We start from the raw sequence: 15554 nt of genomic DNA, 5'->3' as shown, positions 1-15554 counted from the left end.
AAGGCTGGAGGACAGAGGGCCACAGAAGGAGAAGGCTGGAGGACAGGGGGCCACAAGAGGAGAAGGGTGGAGGACAGGGGGTCACAGGAGGAGGAGGCTGGAGGACAGGGGGCCGGAGGAGGAGGCTGGAGGACATGGGGCCACAGGAGGAGGAGGCTGGAGGACAGGGGGCCACAGGAGGAGGAGGCTGGAGGACAGGGGGCCACAGGAGGAGGAGGCCGGAGGATACAGGAGGAGGAGGCTGGAGGACAGGGGGCCACAGGAGGAGGCTGGAGGACAGAGGGCCACAGGAGGAGGAGGCTGGAGGGACACAGGAGAAGGCTGGAGGACATGGGGCTACAAGAGGAGGCTGGAGGACAGAGGGACACAGGAGAAGGCTAGAGGACATGGGGCTACAAAAAAAGGTTGGAGGACAGGGGGCCACAGGAGGAGGAGGCTGGAGTACAGGGGGCCACAGGAGGAGGAGGCTGGAGGACAGGGGGCCACAGGAGGAGGAGGCTGGAGGACAGGGGGCCACAGGAGGAGGCTGGAGGAGCAAGTGACAAGTGAAGTCTCAGCGTGTCCCTGTCCTGTCCCCCCCAAGTGTCAGCGTGTCCCTGTCCTGTCCCCCCAAATGTCAACGCCTCCCTGTCCTGTCCCCCAAGTGTCAGTGTGTCCCTGTCCTGTCCCCCAAATGTTAGCGTGTCCCTGTCCTGTCCCCCAAGTGTCAGCATGTCCCTGTCCTGTCCCCCAAGTGTCAGCGTCTCCCTGTCCTGTCCCCCCAAGTGTCAGCGTGTCCCTGTCCTGTCCCCCCAAGTGTCAGCGTGTCCCTGTCCTGTACCCCAAGTGTCAGTGTGTCCCTGTCCTGTCCCCCCAAGTGTCAGCGTGTCCCTGTCCTGTTCCCCCAAGTGTCAGCGTGTCCCTGTCCTGTCCCCCCAAGTGTCAGCGTGTCCCTGTCCTGTCCCCCAAGTGTCAGCGTGTCTCTGTCCTGTCCCCCAAGTGTCAGCGTGTCCCTGTCCTGTACCCACAAGTGTCAGCGTGTCCCAGTCCTGTCCCCCCAAGTGTCAGCGTGTCCCTGTCCTGTCCCCCAAGTGTCAGCGTGTCCCTGTCCTGTCCCCCTAAGTGTCAGCGTGTCCCTGTCCTGTCCCCCAAGTGTCAGCGTGTCCCTGTCCCCCAAGTGTCAGCGTGTCCCTGTCCAGTCCCCCAAGTGTCAGCGTGTCCCTGTCCTGTCCCCCCAAGTGTCAGCGTGTCCCTGTCCTGTCCCCCCAAGTGTCAGCGTGTCCCTGTCCTGTCCCCCAAGTGTCAGCGTGTCCCAGTCCTGTCCCCCCAAGTGTCAGCGTGTCCCTGTCCTGTCCCCCAAGTGTCAGCGTGTCCCTGTCCAGTCCCCCAAGTGTCAGCGTGTCCCTGTCCTGTCCCCCCAAGTGTCAGCGTGTCCCTGTCCTGTCCCCCAAGTGTCAGCGTGTCCCTGTCCTGTCCCCCTAAGTGTCAGCGTGTCCCTGTCCTGTCCCCCAAGTGTCAGCGTGTCCCTGTCCCCCAAGTGTCAGCGTGTCCCTGTCCTGTCCCCCCAAGTGTCAGCGTGTCCCTGTCCTGTCCCCCCAGTGTCAGCGTGTCCCTGTCCTGTACCCCAAGTGTCAGCGTGTCCCTGTCCTGTCCCCCCCAAGTGTCAGCGTGTCCCTGTCCTGTCCCCCCAAATGTCAACGCCTCCCTGTCCTGTCCCCCAAGTGTCAGTGTGTCCCTGTCCTGTCCCCCAAATGTTAGCGTGTCCCTGTCCTGTCCCCCAAGTGTCAGCATGTCCCTGTCCTGTCCCCCAAGTGTCAGCGTCTCCCTGTCCTGTCCCCCCAGTGTCAGCGTGTCCCTGTCCTGTACCCCAAGTGTCAGTGTGTCCCTGTCCTGTCCCCCCAAGTGTCAGCGTGTCCCTGTCCTGTTCCCCCAAGTGTCAGCGTGTCCCTGTCCTGTCCCCCCAAGTGTCAGCGTGTCCCTGTCCTGTCCCCCCAAGTGTCAGCGTGTCCCTGTCCTCTCCCCCAAGTGTCAGCGTGTCTCTGTCCTGTCCCCCAAGTGTCAGCGTGTCCCTGTCCTGTACCCACAAGTGTCAGCGTGTCCCAGTCCTGTCCCCCCAAGTGTCAGCGTGTCCCTGTCCTGTCCCCCAAGTGTCAGCGTGTCCCTGTCCTGTCCCCCTAAGTGTCAGCGTGTCCCTGTCCTGTCCCCCAAGTGTCAGCGTGTCCCTGTCCCCCAAGTGTCAGCGTGTCCCTGTCCAGTCCCCCAAGTGTCAGCGTGTCCCTGTCCTGTCCCCCCAAGTGTCAGCGTGTCCCTGTCCTGTCCCCCCAAGTGTCAGCGTGTCCCTGTCCTGTCCCCCAAGTGTCAGCGTGTCCCAGTCCTGTCCCCCCAAGTGTCAGCGTGTCCCTGTCCTGTCCCCCAAGTGTCAGCGTGTCTCTGTCCTGTACCCCCAAGTGTCAGCGTGTCCCAGTCCTGTCCCCCCAAGTGTCAGCGTGTCCCTGTCCTGTCCCCCCAAGTGTCAGCGTGTCCCTGTCCAGTCCCCCAAGTGTCAGCGTGTCCCTGTCCTGTCCCCCCAAGTGTCAGCGTGTCCCTGTCCTGTCCCCCAAGTGTCAGCGTGTCCCTGTCCTGTCCCCCTAAGTGTCAGCGTGTCCCTGTCCTGTCCCCCAAGTGTCAGCGTGTCCCTGTCCCCCAAGTGTCAGCGTGTCCCTGTCCTGTCCCCCAAGTGTCAGCGTGTCCCTGCCTTGTACCCCAAGTGTCAGCGTGTCTCTGTCCTGTCCCCCAAGTGTCAGCGTGTCCCTGTCCTGTCCCCCCAAGTGTCAGCGTGTCCCTGTCCAGTCCCCCAAGTGTCAGCGTGTCCCTGTCCTGTCCCCCCAAGTGTCAGCGTGTCCCTGTCCTGTCCCCCCAAGTGTCAGCGTGTCCCTGTCCTGTCCCCCAAGTGTCAGCGTGTCCCTGTCCTGCACCTCAAGTGTCAGCGTGTCCCTGTCCTGTCCCCCCAAGTGTCAGCGTGTCCCTGTCCTGTCCCCAAAGTGTCAGCGTGTCCCTGTCCTGTCCCCCAAGTGTCAGCGTGTCCCTGTCCTGTCCCCCAAGTGTCAGCGTGTCCCTGTCCTGTCCCCCCAAATGTCAGCGTGTCCCTGTCCTGTCCCCCCAAATGTCAGCGTGTCCCTGTCCTGTCCCCCAAGTGTCAGCGTGTCCCTGTCCTGTCCCCCAAGTGTCAGCGTGTCCCTGTCCTGTCCCCCAAGTGTCAGCGTGTCCCTGTCCCCCCAAGTGTCAGCGTGTCCCTGTCCCCTGTCCCCCAAGTGTCAGCGTGTCCCTGTCCCCCCAAGTGTTAGCGTGTCCCTGTCCTGTCCCCCAAGTGTCAGCGTGTCTCTGTCCTGTCCCCCAAGTGTCAGCGTGTCCCTGTCCTGTCCCCCAAGTGTCAGCGTGTCTCTGTCCTGTCCCCCAAGTGTCAGCGTGTCCCTGTCCTGTCCCCCAAGTGTCAGCGTGTCCCTGTCCTGTCCCCCAAATGTTAGCGTGTCCCTGTCCTGTCCCCCAAGTGTCAGCGTGTCCCTGTCCTGTCCCCCCAAATGTCAGCGTGTCCCTGTCCTGTCCCCCCAAATGTCAGCGTGTCCCTGTCCTGTCCCCCAAGTGTCAGCGTGTCCCTGTCCTGTCCCCCAAGTGTCAGCGTGTCCCTGTCCTGTCCCCCAAGTGTCAGCGTGTCCCTGTCCTGTCCCCCAAGTGTCAGCGTGTCTCTGTCCCCTGTCCCCCAAGTGTCAGCGTGTCCCTGTCCTGTCCCCCCAAGTGTCAGCGTGTCCCTGTCCTGTCCCCCAAGTGTCAGCGTGTCCCTGTCCTGTCCCCCCAAGTGTCAGCGTGTCCCTGTCCAGTCCCCCAAGTGTCAGCGTGTCCCTGTCCTGTCCCCCAAGTGTCAGCGTGTCCCTGTCCTGTCCCCCAAGTGTCAGCGTGTCCCTGTCCTGTCCCCCTAAGTGTCAGCGTGTCCCTGTCCTGTCCCCCAAGTGTCAGCGTGTCCCTGTCCCCCAAGTGTCAGCGTGTCCCTGTCCTGTCCCCCAAGTGTCAGCGTGTCCCTGCCTTGTACCCCAAGTGTCAGCGTGTCTCTGTCCTGTCCCCCAAGTGTCAGCGTGTCCCTGTCCTGTCCCCCCAAGTGTCAGCGTGTCCCTGTCCAGTCCCCCAAGTGTCAGCGTGTCCCTGTCCTGTCCCCCCAAGTGTCAGCATGTCCCTGTCCTGTCCCCCCAAGTGTCAGCGTGTCCCTGTCCTGTCCCCCAAGTGTCAGCGTGTCCCTGTCCTGCACCTCAAGTGTCAGCGTGTCCCTGTCCTGTCCCCCCAAGTGTCAGCGTGTCCCTGTCCTGTCCCCAAAGTGTCAGCGTGTCCCTGTCCTGTCCCCCAAGTGTCAGCGTGTCCCTGTCCTGTCCCCCAAGTGTCAGCGTGTCCCTGTCCTGTCCCCCCAAATGTCAGCGTGTCCCTGTCCTGTCCCCCCAAATGTCAGCGTGTCCCTGTCCTGTCCCCCAAGTGTCAGCGTGTCCCTGTCCTGTCCCCCAAGTGTCAGCGTGTCCCTGTCCTGTCCCCCAAGTGTCAGCGTGTCCCTGTCCCCCCAAGTGTCAGCGTGTCCCTGTCCCCTGTCCCCCAAGTGTCAGCGTGTCCCTGTCCCCCCAAGTGTTAGCGTGTCCCTGTCCTGTCCCCCAAGTGTCAGCGTGTCTCTGTCCTGTCCCCCAAGTGTCAGCGTGTCCCTGTCCTGTCCCCCAAGTGTCAGCGTGTCTCTGTCCTGTCCCCCAAGTGTCAGCGTGTCCCTGTCCTGTCCCCCAAGTGTCAGCGTGTCCCTGTCCTGTCCCCCAAATGTTAGCGTGTCCCTGTCCTGTCCCCCAAGTGTCAGCGTGTCCCTGTCCTGTCCCCCCAAATGTCAGCGTGTCCCTGTCCTGTCCCCCCAAATGTCAGCGTGTCCCTGTCCTGTCCCCCAAGTGTCAGCGTGTCCCTGTCCTGTCCCCCAAGTGTCAGCGTGTCCCTGTCCTGTCCCCCAAGTGTCAGCGTGTCCCTGTCCTGTCCCCCAAGTGTCAGCGTGTCTCTGTCCCCTGTCCCCCAAGTGTCAGCGTGTCCCTGTCCTGTCCCCCCAAGTGTCAGCGTGTCCCTGTCCTGTCCCCCAAGTGTCAGCGTGTCTCTGTCCTGTCCCCCAAGTGTCAGCGTGTCCCTGTCCTGTCCCCCAAGTGTCAGCGTGTCCCTGTCCTGTCCCCCAAATGTTAGCGTGTCCCTGTCCTGTCCCCCAAGTGTCAGCGTGTCCCTGTCCTGTCCCCCAAGTGTCAGCGTCTCCCTGTCCTGTCCCCCCAAGGGTCAGCGTGTCCCTTCCTGTCCCCCAAGTGTCAGTGTGTCTGTGTCCTGTCCCCCCAAGTGTCAGCGTGTCCCTGTCCAGTCCCCCAAGTGTCAGCGTGTCCCTGTCCTGTCCCCCCAAGTGTCAGCGTGTCCCTGTCCTGTACCCCCAAGTGTCAGCGTGTCCCTGTCCAGTCCCCCAAGTGTCAGCGTGTCCCTGTCCTGTTCCCCCAAGTGTCAGCGTGTCCCTGTCCTGTCCCCCCAGTGTCAGCGTGTCCCTGTCCTGTACCCCAAGTGTCAGCGTGTCCCTGTCCTGTACCCACAAGTGTCAGCGTGTCCCAGTCCTGTCCCCCCAAGTGTCAGCGTGTCCCTGTCCTGTCCCCCAAGTGTCAGCGTGTCCCTGTCCTGTCCCCCTAAGTGTCAGCGTGTCCCTGTCCTGTCCCCCAAGTGTCAGCGTGTCCCTGTCCCCCAAGTGTCAGCGTGTCCCTGTCCAGTCCCCCAAGTGTCAGCGTGTCTCTGTCCTGTCCCCCCAAGTGTCAGCGTGTCCCTGTCCTGTCCCCCAAGTGTCAGTGTGTCCCAGTCCTGTCCCCCCAAGTGTCAGCGTGTCCCTGTCCTGTCCCCCAAGTGTCAGCGTGTCCCTGTCCAGTCCCCCAAGTGTCAGCGTGTCCCTGTCCTGTCCCCCCAAGTGTCAGCGTGTCCCTGTCCTGTCCCCCAAGTGTCAGCGTGTCCCTGTCCTGTCCCCCTAAGTGTCAGCGTGTCCCTGTCCTGTCCCCCAAGTGTCAGCGTGTCCCTGTCCCCCAAGTGTCAGCGTGTCCCTGTCCTGTCCCCCAAGTGTCAGCGTGTCCCTGCCTTGTACCCCAAGTGTCAGCGTGTCTCTGTCCTGTCCCCCAAGTGTCAGCGTGTCCCTGTCCTGTCCCCCCAAGTGTCAGCGTGTCCCTGTCCAGTCCCCCAAGTGTCAGCGTGTCCCTGTCCTGTCCCCCCAAGTGTCAGCGTGTCCCTGTCCTGTCCCCCAAATGTTAGCGTGTCCCTGTCCTGTCCCCCCAAATGTCAGCGTGTCCCTGTCCTGTCCCCCAAGTGTCAGCGTGTCCCTGTCCTGTCCCCCAAGTGTCAGCGTGTCCCTGTCCTGTCCCCCAAGTGTCAGCGTGTCCCTGTCCTGTCCCCCAAGTGTCAGCGTGTCCCTGTCCCCTGTCCCCCAAGTGTCAGCGTGTCCCTGTCCTGTCCCCCCAAGTGTCAGCGTGTCCCTGTCCTGTCCCCCAAGTGTCAGCGTGTCCCTGTCCTGTCCCCCAAGTGTCAGCGTGTCCCTGTCCTGTCCCCCAAGTGTCAGCGTGTCCCTGTCCTGTCCCCCAAATGTTAGCGTGTCCCTGTCCTGTCCCCCAAGTGTCAGCGTGTCCCTGTCCTGTCCCCCAAGTGTCAGCGTCTCCCTGTCCTGTCCCCCCAAGGGTCAGCGTGTCCCTTCCTGTCCCCCAAGTGTCAGCGTGTCTGTGTCCTGTCCCCCCAAGTGTCAGCGTGTCCCTGTCCTGTCCCCCCAAGTGTCAGCGTGTCCCTGTCCTGTACCCCCAAGTGTCAGCGTGTCCCTGTCCAGTCCCCCAAGTGTCAGCGTGTCCCTGTCCTGTCCCCCCAAGGGTCAGCGTGTCCCTGTCCTGTCCCCCCAAATGTCAGCGTGTCCCTGTCCTGTCCCCCAAGTGTCAGCGTGTCCCTGTCCTGTCCCCCAAGTGTCAGCGTGTCCCTGTCCTGTCCCCCAAGTGTCAGCGTGTCCCTGTCCCCTGTCCCCCAAGTGTCAGCGTGTCCCTGTCCCCCCAAGTGTCAGCGTGTCCCTGTCCTGTCCCCCAAGTGTCAGCGTGTCCCCGTCCTGTCCCCCAAGTGTCAGCGTGTCCCTGTCCTGTCCCCCAAGTGTCTGCGTGTCCCTGTCCTGTCCCAAGTGTCAGCGTGTCTCTGTCCTGTCCCCCAAGTGTCAGCGTGTCCCTGTCCTGTCCCCCAAGTGTCAGCGTGTCCCTGTCCTGTCCCCCAAATGTTAGCGTGTCCCTGTCCTGTCCCCCAAGTGTCAGCGTGTCCCTGTCCTGTCCCCCCAAATGTCAGCGTGTCCCTGTCCTGTCCCCCCAAATGTCAGCGTGTCCCTGTCCTGTCCCCCAAGTGTCAGCGTGTCCCTGTCCTGTCCCCCAAGTGTCAGCGTGTCCCTGTCCCCTGTCCCCCAAGTGTCAGCGTGTCCCTGTCCTGTCCCCCCAAGTGTCAGCGTGTCCCTGTCCTGTCCCCCAAGTGTCAGCGTGTCTCTGTCCTGTCCCCCAAGTGTCAGCGTGTCCCTGTCCTGTCCCCCAAGTGTCAGCGTGTCCCTGTCCTGTCCCCCAAATGTTAGCGTGTCCCTGTCCTGTCCCCCAAGTGTCAGCGTGTCCCTGTCCTGTCCCCCAAGTGTCAGCGTCTCCCTGTCCTGTCCCCCCAAGGGTCAGCGTGTCCCTTCCTGTCCCCCAAGTGTCAGTGTGTCTGTGTCCTGTCCCCCCAAGTGTCAGCGTGTCCCTATCCAGTCCCCCAAGTGTCAGCGTGTCCCTGTCCTGTCCCCCCAAGTGTCAGCGTGTCCCTGTCCTGTACCCCCAAGTGTCAGCGTGTCCCTGTCCTGTTCCCCCAAGTGTCAGTGTGTCCCTGTCCTGTCCCCCCAGTGTCAGCGTGTCCCTGTCCTGTACCCCAAGTGTCAGCGTGTCCCTGTCCTGTACCCACAAGTGTCAGCGTGTCCCAGTCCTGTCCCCCCAAGTGTCAGCGTGTCCCTGTCCTGTCCCCCAAGTGTCAGCGTGTCCCTGTCCTGTCCCCCTAAGTGTCAGCGTGTCCCTGTCCTGTCCCCCAAGTGTCAGCGTGTCCCTGTCCCCCAAGTGTCAGCGTGTCCCTGTCCAGTCCCCCAAGTGTCAGCGTGTCTCTGTCCTGTCCCCCCAAGTGTCAGCGTGTCCCTGTCCTGTCCCCCAAGTGTCAGCGTGTCCCAGTCCTGTCCCCCCAAGTGTCAGCGTGTCCCTGTCCTGTCCCCCAAGTGTCAGCGTGTCCCTGTCCAGTCCCCCAAGTGTCAGCGTGTCCCTGTCCTGTCCCCCCAAGTGTCAGCGTGTCCCTGTCCTGTCCCCCAAGTGTCAGCGTGTCCCTGTCCTGTCCCCCTAAGTGTCAGCGTGTCCCTGTCCTGTCCCCTAAGTGTCAGCGTGTCCCTGTCCCCCAAGTGTCAGCGTGTCCCTGTCCTGTCCCCCAAGTGTCAGCGTGTCCCTGCCTTGTACCCCAAGTGTCAGCGTGTCCCTGCCTTGTACCCCAAGTGTCAGCGTGTCTCTGTCCTGTCCCCCAAGTGTCAGCGTGTCCCTGTCCTGTCCCCCCAAGTGTCAGCGTGTCCCTGTCCAGTCCCCCAAGTGTCAGCGTGTCCCTGTCCTGTCCCCCCAAGTGTCAGCGTGTCCCTGTCCTGTCCCCCAAATGTTAGTGTGTCCCTGTCCTGTCCCCCAAGTGTCAGCGTGTCCCTGTCCTGTCCCCCCAAATGTCAGCGTGTCCCTGTCCTGTCCCCCCAAATGTCAGCGTGTCCCTGTCCTGTCCCCCAAGTGTCAGCGTGTCCCTGTCCTGTCCCCCAAGTGTCAGCGTGTCCCTGTCCCCTGTCCCCCAAGTGTCAGCGTGTCCCTGTCCTGTCCCCCCAAGTGTCAGCGTGTCCCTGTCCTGTCCCCCAAGTGTCAGCGTGTCTCTGTCCTGTCCCCCAAGTGTCAGCGTGTCCCTGTCCTGTCCCCCAAGTGTCAGCGTGTCCCTGTCCTGTCCCCCAAATGTTAGCGTGTCCCTGTCCTGTCCCCCAAGTGTCAGCGTGTCCCTGTCCTGTCCCCCAAGTGTCAGCGTCTCCCTGTCCTGTCCCCCCAAGGGTCAGCGTGTCCCTTCCTGTCCCCCAAGTGTCAGTGTGTCTGTGTCCTGTCCCCCCAAGTGTCAGCGTGTCCCTGTCCTGTCCCCCCAAGTGTTAGCGTGTCCCTGTCCTGTACCCCCAAGTGTCAGCGTGTCCCTGTCCAGTCCCCGAAGTGTCAGCGTGTCCCTGTCCTGTCCCCCCAAGGGTCAGCGTGTCCCTGTCCTGTCCCCCCAAATGTCAGCGTGTCCCTGTCCTGTCCCCCAAGTGTCAGCGTGTCCCTGTCCTGTCCCCCAAGTGTCAGCGTGTCCCTGTCCTGTCCCCCAAGTGTCAGCGTGTCCCTGTCCCCCCAAGTGTCAGCGTGTCCCTGTCCCCTGTCCCCCAAGTGTCAGCGTGTCCCTGTCCCCCCAAGTGTCAGCGTGTCCCTGTCCTGTCCCCCAAGTGTCAGCGTGTCCCCGTCCTGTCCCCCAAGTGTCAGCGTGTCCCTGTCCTGTCCCCCAAGTGTCTGCGTGTCCCTGTCCTGTCCCAAGTGTCAGCGTGTCTCTGTCCTGTCCCCCAAGTGTCAGCGTGTCCCTGTCCTGTCCCCCAAGTGTCAGCGTGTCCCTGTCCTGTCCCCCAAATGTTAGCGTGTCCCTGTCCTGTCCCCCAAGTGTCAGCGTCTCCCTGTCCTGTCCCCCCAAGGGTCAGCGTGTCCCTTCCTGTCCCCCAAGTGTCAGTGTGTCTGTGTCCTGTCCCCCCAAGTGTCAGCGTGTCCCTGTCCTGTCCCCCCAAGTGTCAGCGTGTCCCTGTCCTGTACCCCCAAGTGTCAGCGTGTCCCTGTCCTGTCCCCCCAAGTGTCAGCGTGTCCCTGTCCTGTCCCCCCAAGTGTCAGCGTGTCCCTGTCCTGTCCCCCCAAGTGTCAGCGTGTCCGTGTCCAGTCCCCCAAGTGTCAGCGTGTCCCTGTCCTGTCCCCCCAAGTGTCAGCGTGTCCCTGTCCTGTACCCCCAAGTGTCAGCGTGTCCCTGTCCAGTCCCCCAAGTGTCAGCGTGTCCCTGTCCTGTCCCCCCAAGTGTCAGCGTGTCCCTGTCCTGTCCCCCCAAGTGTCAGCGTGTCCCTGTCCAGTCCCCCAAGTGTCAGCGTGTCCCTGTCCTGTACCCCAAGTGTCAGCGTGTCCCTGTCCCCCAAGTGTCAGCATGTCCCTGTCCTGTCCCCCCAAGTGTCAGCGTGTCCCTGTCCTGTACCCCCAAGTGTCAGCGTGTCCCTGTCCTGTCCCCCCAAGTGTCAGCGTGTCCCTGTCCTGTACCCCCAAGTGTCAGCGTGTCCCTGCCCTGTCCCCCCAAGTGTCAGCATGTCCCTGTCCTGTCCCCCAAGTGTCAGCGTGTCCCTGTCCTGTCCCCCCAAGTGTCAGCGTGTCCCTGTCCTGTCCCCCCAAGTGTCAGCGTGTCCCTGTCCTGTACCCCCAAGTGTCAGCGTGTCCCTGTCCTGTCCCCCCAAGTGTCAGCGTGTCCCTGTCCTGTCCCCCCAAGTGTCAGCGTGTCCCTGCCCTGTCCCCCCAAGTGTCAGCGTGTCCCTGTCCAGTCCCCCAAGTGTCACGGTTTGCTTCTGCACTCCCCCAGACACAATGACACGACGCTGCATAAATAAGCATTGGATTTATTGAATCAGTAATAATTTAAGACTGGTACAATCAGTTTTGTTCGCATTGACAGGACACACGATCCGATGCGACCGTGCGAAGAAAAAAAATTCATCACAATTAAAAAATAAACCCAGGCAGAAAGAAAACCCTACACAAAATACTCCCCTCCCCCCACGAGTCTTTGTATTTTTATTTATTTATTTAAAAATGACTAAAAAAATCTCATCAAAATGCAGCAGATTCCTGAAATATTTACACTTTCATACAACGTGAACATTTACATCTGGAGGAGGAGAACGGATGCGATGGGCGACGCCGCGTTTAGGTCCCGTCCCCTTCAATTTACAATAAGGGGGATTATAATCTCTGGTATAATATTCCGCTCTCCGATATTACAATGTTGCATAGAATCCGGCGGAGATCTGGTGATTGACTCTAGAAGGCGATTGGAAGTATCAAAAAGTTTGTTGGAAGGTTGAGCGGTTCTATGTGTCGTCCGGCTCCTATGACTGTCCGTGTATTACAGCGACGCGCTCGGGGCGTCTGTATCCGTCACGGCGGAGACGTGGAGACATAGAGGCTTCATGGTTTAGGATCAAATACATAAAAAAAACAACTTGTCATTAAATATACATCCAGGCAGACCGGCTCCCTGACCGAGGACAATACAGTGTCATCTGGAACACCCCTCCCGACGCGTTTCAGGGGGGGATCCAAAATAATTGTGACTTATATACAGAATCCCAAAAAGTTATAAATATAGATATATATTTATTTGTGAAAATTGTCAGTGATATGAAACATCCAGCCATATTCACAGTCGTGGATTTCAGTGTCGGGGGTGGGGGGGAGCCAGTCTTCGGCGACGCGTTTCGCCTTCTTCAGCTCCGACTTGTCCGCCGTCCATTCCCGCGATTGCATTTCCGCCTTCCGGTCCGTGCAGCCGACCATTGTGAAATCGTGTGTTTGCTCTGGTCGGACACCCAGCATGAGGTATAGAAGAACTGCCCCTGCAGCCAGCACCTCTATGACGTATAGACAATGTATAGATGGCGACACAGGAGGGGGGGGGGGCCATGGGTCCTGGGGTCGATTTCCCCCAAAAAATAAAATGCAAATAAAAGTCATAGCGCAGCAGGTAACTTGGGGGTCAGCATAGGCCCTGGTGGGCTTGTGGTGTCACAATATTACGCAGCCGTGCCAGCGTCACTAGATTATAAGGCATTAAAGGGATAGCACCAAAACGAGGGAGACATGTAAGTGGTCAGACCTGAGGAGGGACGGGCCGACACCTCCTGACTCCCCCATTGTACATGGTTAGGACCTTGCACAACAGGGGACAAGACCGACCCGTCTACTGCCGCCAGCGAAGGGAACAGACACCCAGGACAATGGCGCAGAGGGAGGGCCTTGTCCTAGGCAATACATATTTTTGGTTTGGTCTCATTCCACGTCCGGCTACGGCGACTGGAGCCCTTTAATGCTCAGGGGAGCGGAAAGCGTCCTGCATAGCGGTATAATAGACGCCCCCACGCCCCAGCAGCACCGGAGAGCAAGGCAAGCGGCATAGTGCGGGCGACTATCTGCACGGAGGGCGAGGCTGGCGTGACCCCCCCTGTGTTTGGTTAGAGCAGCATAGGCAGTGTAGCGCCCCCGCTCCTGCCCCAGGGCGTGTAAGTAGTGCAGCCTCCATGTAGTCACATCCAGGGTGCAGCGGACCAGCGCCCCCTCCTGGCTGACGGCCTATAGTGTCTTTGTCATCACAGTGCGGACTCCAGGGAGGAGTCCAGGACGTCGTCCTGATGGCTGTTGCTGTTGGAGTCGCTGTCGTAGCTTTGGGGGCTGGAGAAGTTGGCGGCTTCCTGGAGCCTCATCAGCATGTTCATCTGGAAGAACAATGGAGTATATGTGAAGGGGGAGGCCAAACCTAAGGGGGTGCAAGGTCTAATTGCCAATCAGGACCTTTCTGATATTCATATTAGAATATTTAGTAGTTTCAAGACCTCTGCTTGCTGCTGACCAATCCAATTCAGAAACTCTGAGCAGGACTGGATCATCACCGTTATATAAGTCCACGGTAAAGCTTTCAGTTCAGTGACAGCAAGCAAAGATTTTAAAAAGTGGTAAAGAAATGAAACAATGTTGCAGGACTCTTTGGGTCATTCCGCATAGTACTGGTGCCGTCTCCTTACCAGAGGATCTCCCTCGCCGTCCCCGGATGGCGCCTGCTTGCTAGCTGTCCCCTCCCTGGGCATGGAATACCCATCAAATCCCACATCCTCCGGCCGCAGCTGGAGAAGAGGAGGCCATTCATGCTGCAGGGGAACCGCCGTCCACGGGTAGGTGTCCATGACCCACTTGGCAGGGTCTTCCCAGGGGGCTCTTCTGCCATAAAGCTAATAGGAGGGGAGACAGAGAGGTGCATTATGGGACATCCTATGTATCCTACATTACTGATCTATGGGATAATGCAGAAAGATGACGCCTCTTACCTGCAGCCCTTCTCTGACGGCCTCCAGCAGGTAGGGGATGATTGAGTAGTTCCAGAGGTCTGTAAACCAGACCCTCGAGCCGTCCACGTCCATTGGGCAAGACAGGAACAGACGCGGTCCTGGAGCAGAGAGGAAGATTATTAGAATCCCAACTATAGAATATGTACTGTTCCTTTAAATCAGTAATGTACAACAGCGCCACCTACTGGCATTTATCAGAATTACAACCATCCAGATAGAAGATAATGACAATGTATAAAACATCTCTGGGGGGTAGGTCTGCATTCTGGATCAGGTAAGTCACTCACCGATGGTGACATCTGAGGAGCTGTGCGTCTCCAGGAAGCGGTTCAGGTGTTGCCAGACTTTGGGGATCCAGTCTATGATCTTCCCCAGCTCCACGTTCCTGGTCCGGTTGCTCATTTCCGTTTCGATCAGCTTCCTCCGGAGATAGCGCCCAAGGAAACCTTTGACGGGCTCCGTGTGGTTAGCGCATAGCACCCACCTGGGTAACATACAAGGCCGAGGATGCAGGTTACATGATGGAGATTAGAGACTTTTATATGGTTTTCATTAGGCGATGGCTAAAGCGGTTCTCCTGGACCCAGATACTCATGGCTCACCAGGGCTCCATTCAGACAGCGCATGTACAGAACCCCATCATGTTCAGTGCTGGGGGTCCTAGCAGCCAGACCTCTGTCAATGATGATACTAATCGGCTAACTTGTGTCATCGATGGGAAAAACTTCTTCAAAGGATTTGTCCACTTTATGTGATGTGATGTCACACGGGTGAACGGCTCGTTATATATTACTGGTCACGTGATGTCACACAGGTGCACAACTCCTTATATCAAAGAGTAATCAGAGCTGCGTGATATCTGTGTGATGTCACATGACCAGGGACCGGTGTTTATCCACAGGAAGTAAAGAATGAAGCTTCCTATAGAATGACAGCAAGCAGAGATCTAGAAAACAATGAGGAATTTATACTGAAAGTATATTGGAAAATTGTGTTGAGCCCTTTAAACTTTCATTGCAATGTGCTGCAGAATTCACTGCATTTTTTTAACCAATTTTAATTAAATTGCAACAAATATGCAAAAGAAAAAGCCACAATGTGATGAGCAGATTTCTATGACGTACCGGAAGTTATGGTGAAGCTGAAGGTTGGGGGTGGAGGACGTGGCCTGGTTCATGGTGCCGATGATGTAAGGGCTGTGGGGGGACACAATAACCAGTATATTAATGACATATATACAGGCATAGGGACATATAGGGCACATACTGGACACAGCAGGGGGGGCGCCATTACCATTTGTGGTACTTGCAGTTGAGGAGGCCATTGAAGATCTCGCCCAGCGAGCTGATGTGATGGAGGTTGTCCAGGATGATGACCAGGGGCATGTCCGCCGCGCCGCTTGCGCTGTTACACTGGTCGGCCAGGTTGGAGAGATACTGCCGCAGCTCCTGGGGGACGCATCGCCATAGGGGTCATATGTCATGTCACAGCGTGTGCTGCTATAAACCCCTCCCTAGAGGGGCACTTACCTTGCTAGACTTGTGGTCCACATTGAAGGTGGCGATGATCCCGTCAGTGAGCTCCCGCCCCTCCAGCAGCACCATGTACTCAGACAGACGATTGGCCAGGTAGGTCTTCCCCGTCCCGCTGGGACCGGACAGGATAATCCTTCTATGTTCCATCAATAATGAGACGTATCGCTGTAGTATGGGGCGAGGGATCAAGGTCTCAAACACCAGGCTGTCCAAGCTGCTCTCCGGGAGACCTGAGGACAAAAGCGCCAGTGATTAAAGGGGTGTTCCAGGAGCGATGTACTGATTACTTATCCAAAGGCTTAAAGGGCATCTACCACCAGGATGAAGGGTTGTATGCAAATGAGCCTAAGGGGCTCCTGGCTCCATAGGACTAGACATAAGGGACGCTCATAAGAAGTATCAAGATTGTATACAAGTTACTTACCTTTTAAAGCAACAGATATGGTATCATTCTCCCCCACAAGGTACCCGCAGGGGAGCAGCTCAGGGGTCCCGGCTGTGTTCGTCCGCTTAATCTCCCCGATGCTGTAACCAATGACGCTGTCTGTATTCAGCCCAAGTTGTGTTACTGGATCCACGTGGACAAGATATTCCTGCAAAACACGCAGAGTCAGTAACAAGTCACTGCTATCCTTAAAGGAATCTACCACCAGGATGAACGATTGTAAACCAATAACACAGACATACTGGTGTGTGCCCCCTATGTCAGGATCTTCTCTTCTTTAAGCTTCTTTTTACCTAGTTTTTACAAAAAATGAGTCTGAAGGGCTCCAGGCTCCATAGATGTTAATGGAACC

General features: G+C 58.6%; 1 protein-coding gene across 13 annotated transcripts in view; it reads right to left on the bottom strand.

Annotated features, from left to right (window-relative positions):
- Window positions 1-10707: 10707 nt before the first annotated feature.
- Window positions 10708-15554, bottom strand: part of NAV2 (neuron navigator 2) — a 318312-nt gene continuing 313465 nt past the window's right edge. For all 13 annotated transcript variants that reach the window (XM_072118921.1, XM_072118922.1, XM_072118923.1 and 10 more), the window contains 8 exons: window positions 15182-15350; window positions 14752-14987; window positions 14516-14670; window positions 14347-14418; window positions 13510-13706; window positions 13202-13320; window positions 12902-13105; window positions 10708-12595 (listed from right to left, as the gene is read on the bottom strand). In XM_072118921.1, the coding sequence (XP_071975022.1) occupies window positions 12470-12595; window positions 12902-13105; window positions 13202-13320; window positions 13510-13706; window positions 14347-14418; window positions 14516-14670; window positions 14752-14987; window positions 15182-15350 (1278 nt within the window). In that variant the 3' untranslated portion in view covers window positions 10708-12469. The remainder of the gene's footprint in view (window positions 12596-12901; window positions 13106-13201; window positions 13321-13509; window positions 13707-14346; window positions 14419-14515; window positions 14671-14751; window positions 14988-15181; window positions 15351-15554) is intronic.

The sequence above is a fragment of the Engystomops pustulosus genome, chromosome 7 (genome assembly GCF_040894005.1).
Source record: "Engystomops pustulosus chromosome 7, aEngPut4.maternal, whole genome shotgun sequence".
Taxonomy (NCBI): domain Eukaryota; kingdom Metazoa; phylum Chordata; class Amphibia; order Anura; family Leptodactylidae; genus Engystomops; species Engystomops pustulosus.
Note: the sequence above shows the minus strand (reverse complement) of the source record. Positions and strands in the feature narration are given on the sequence as shown.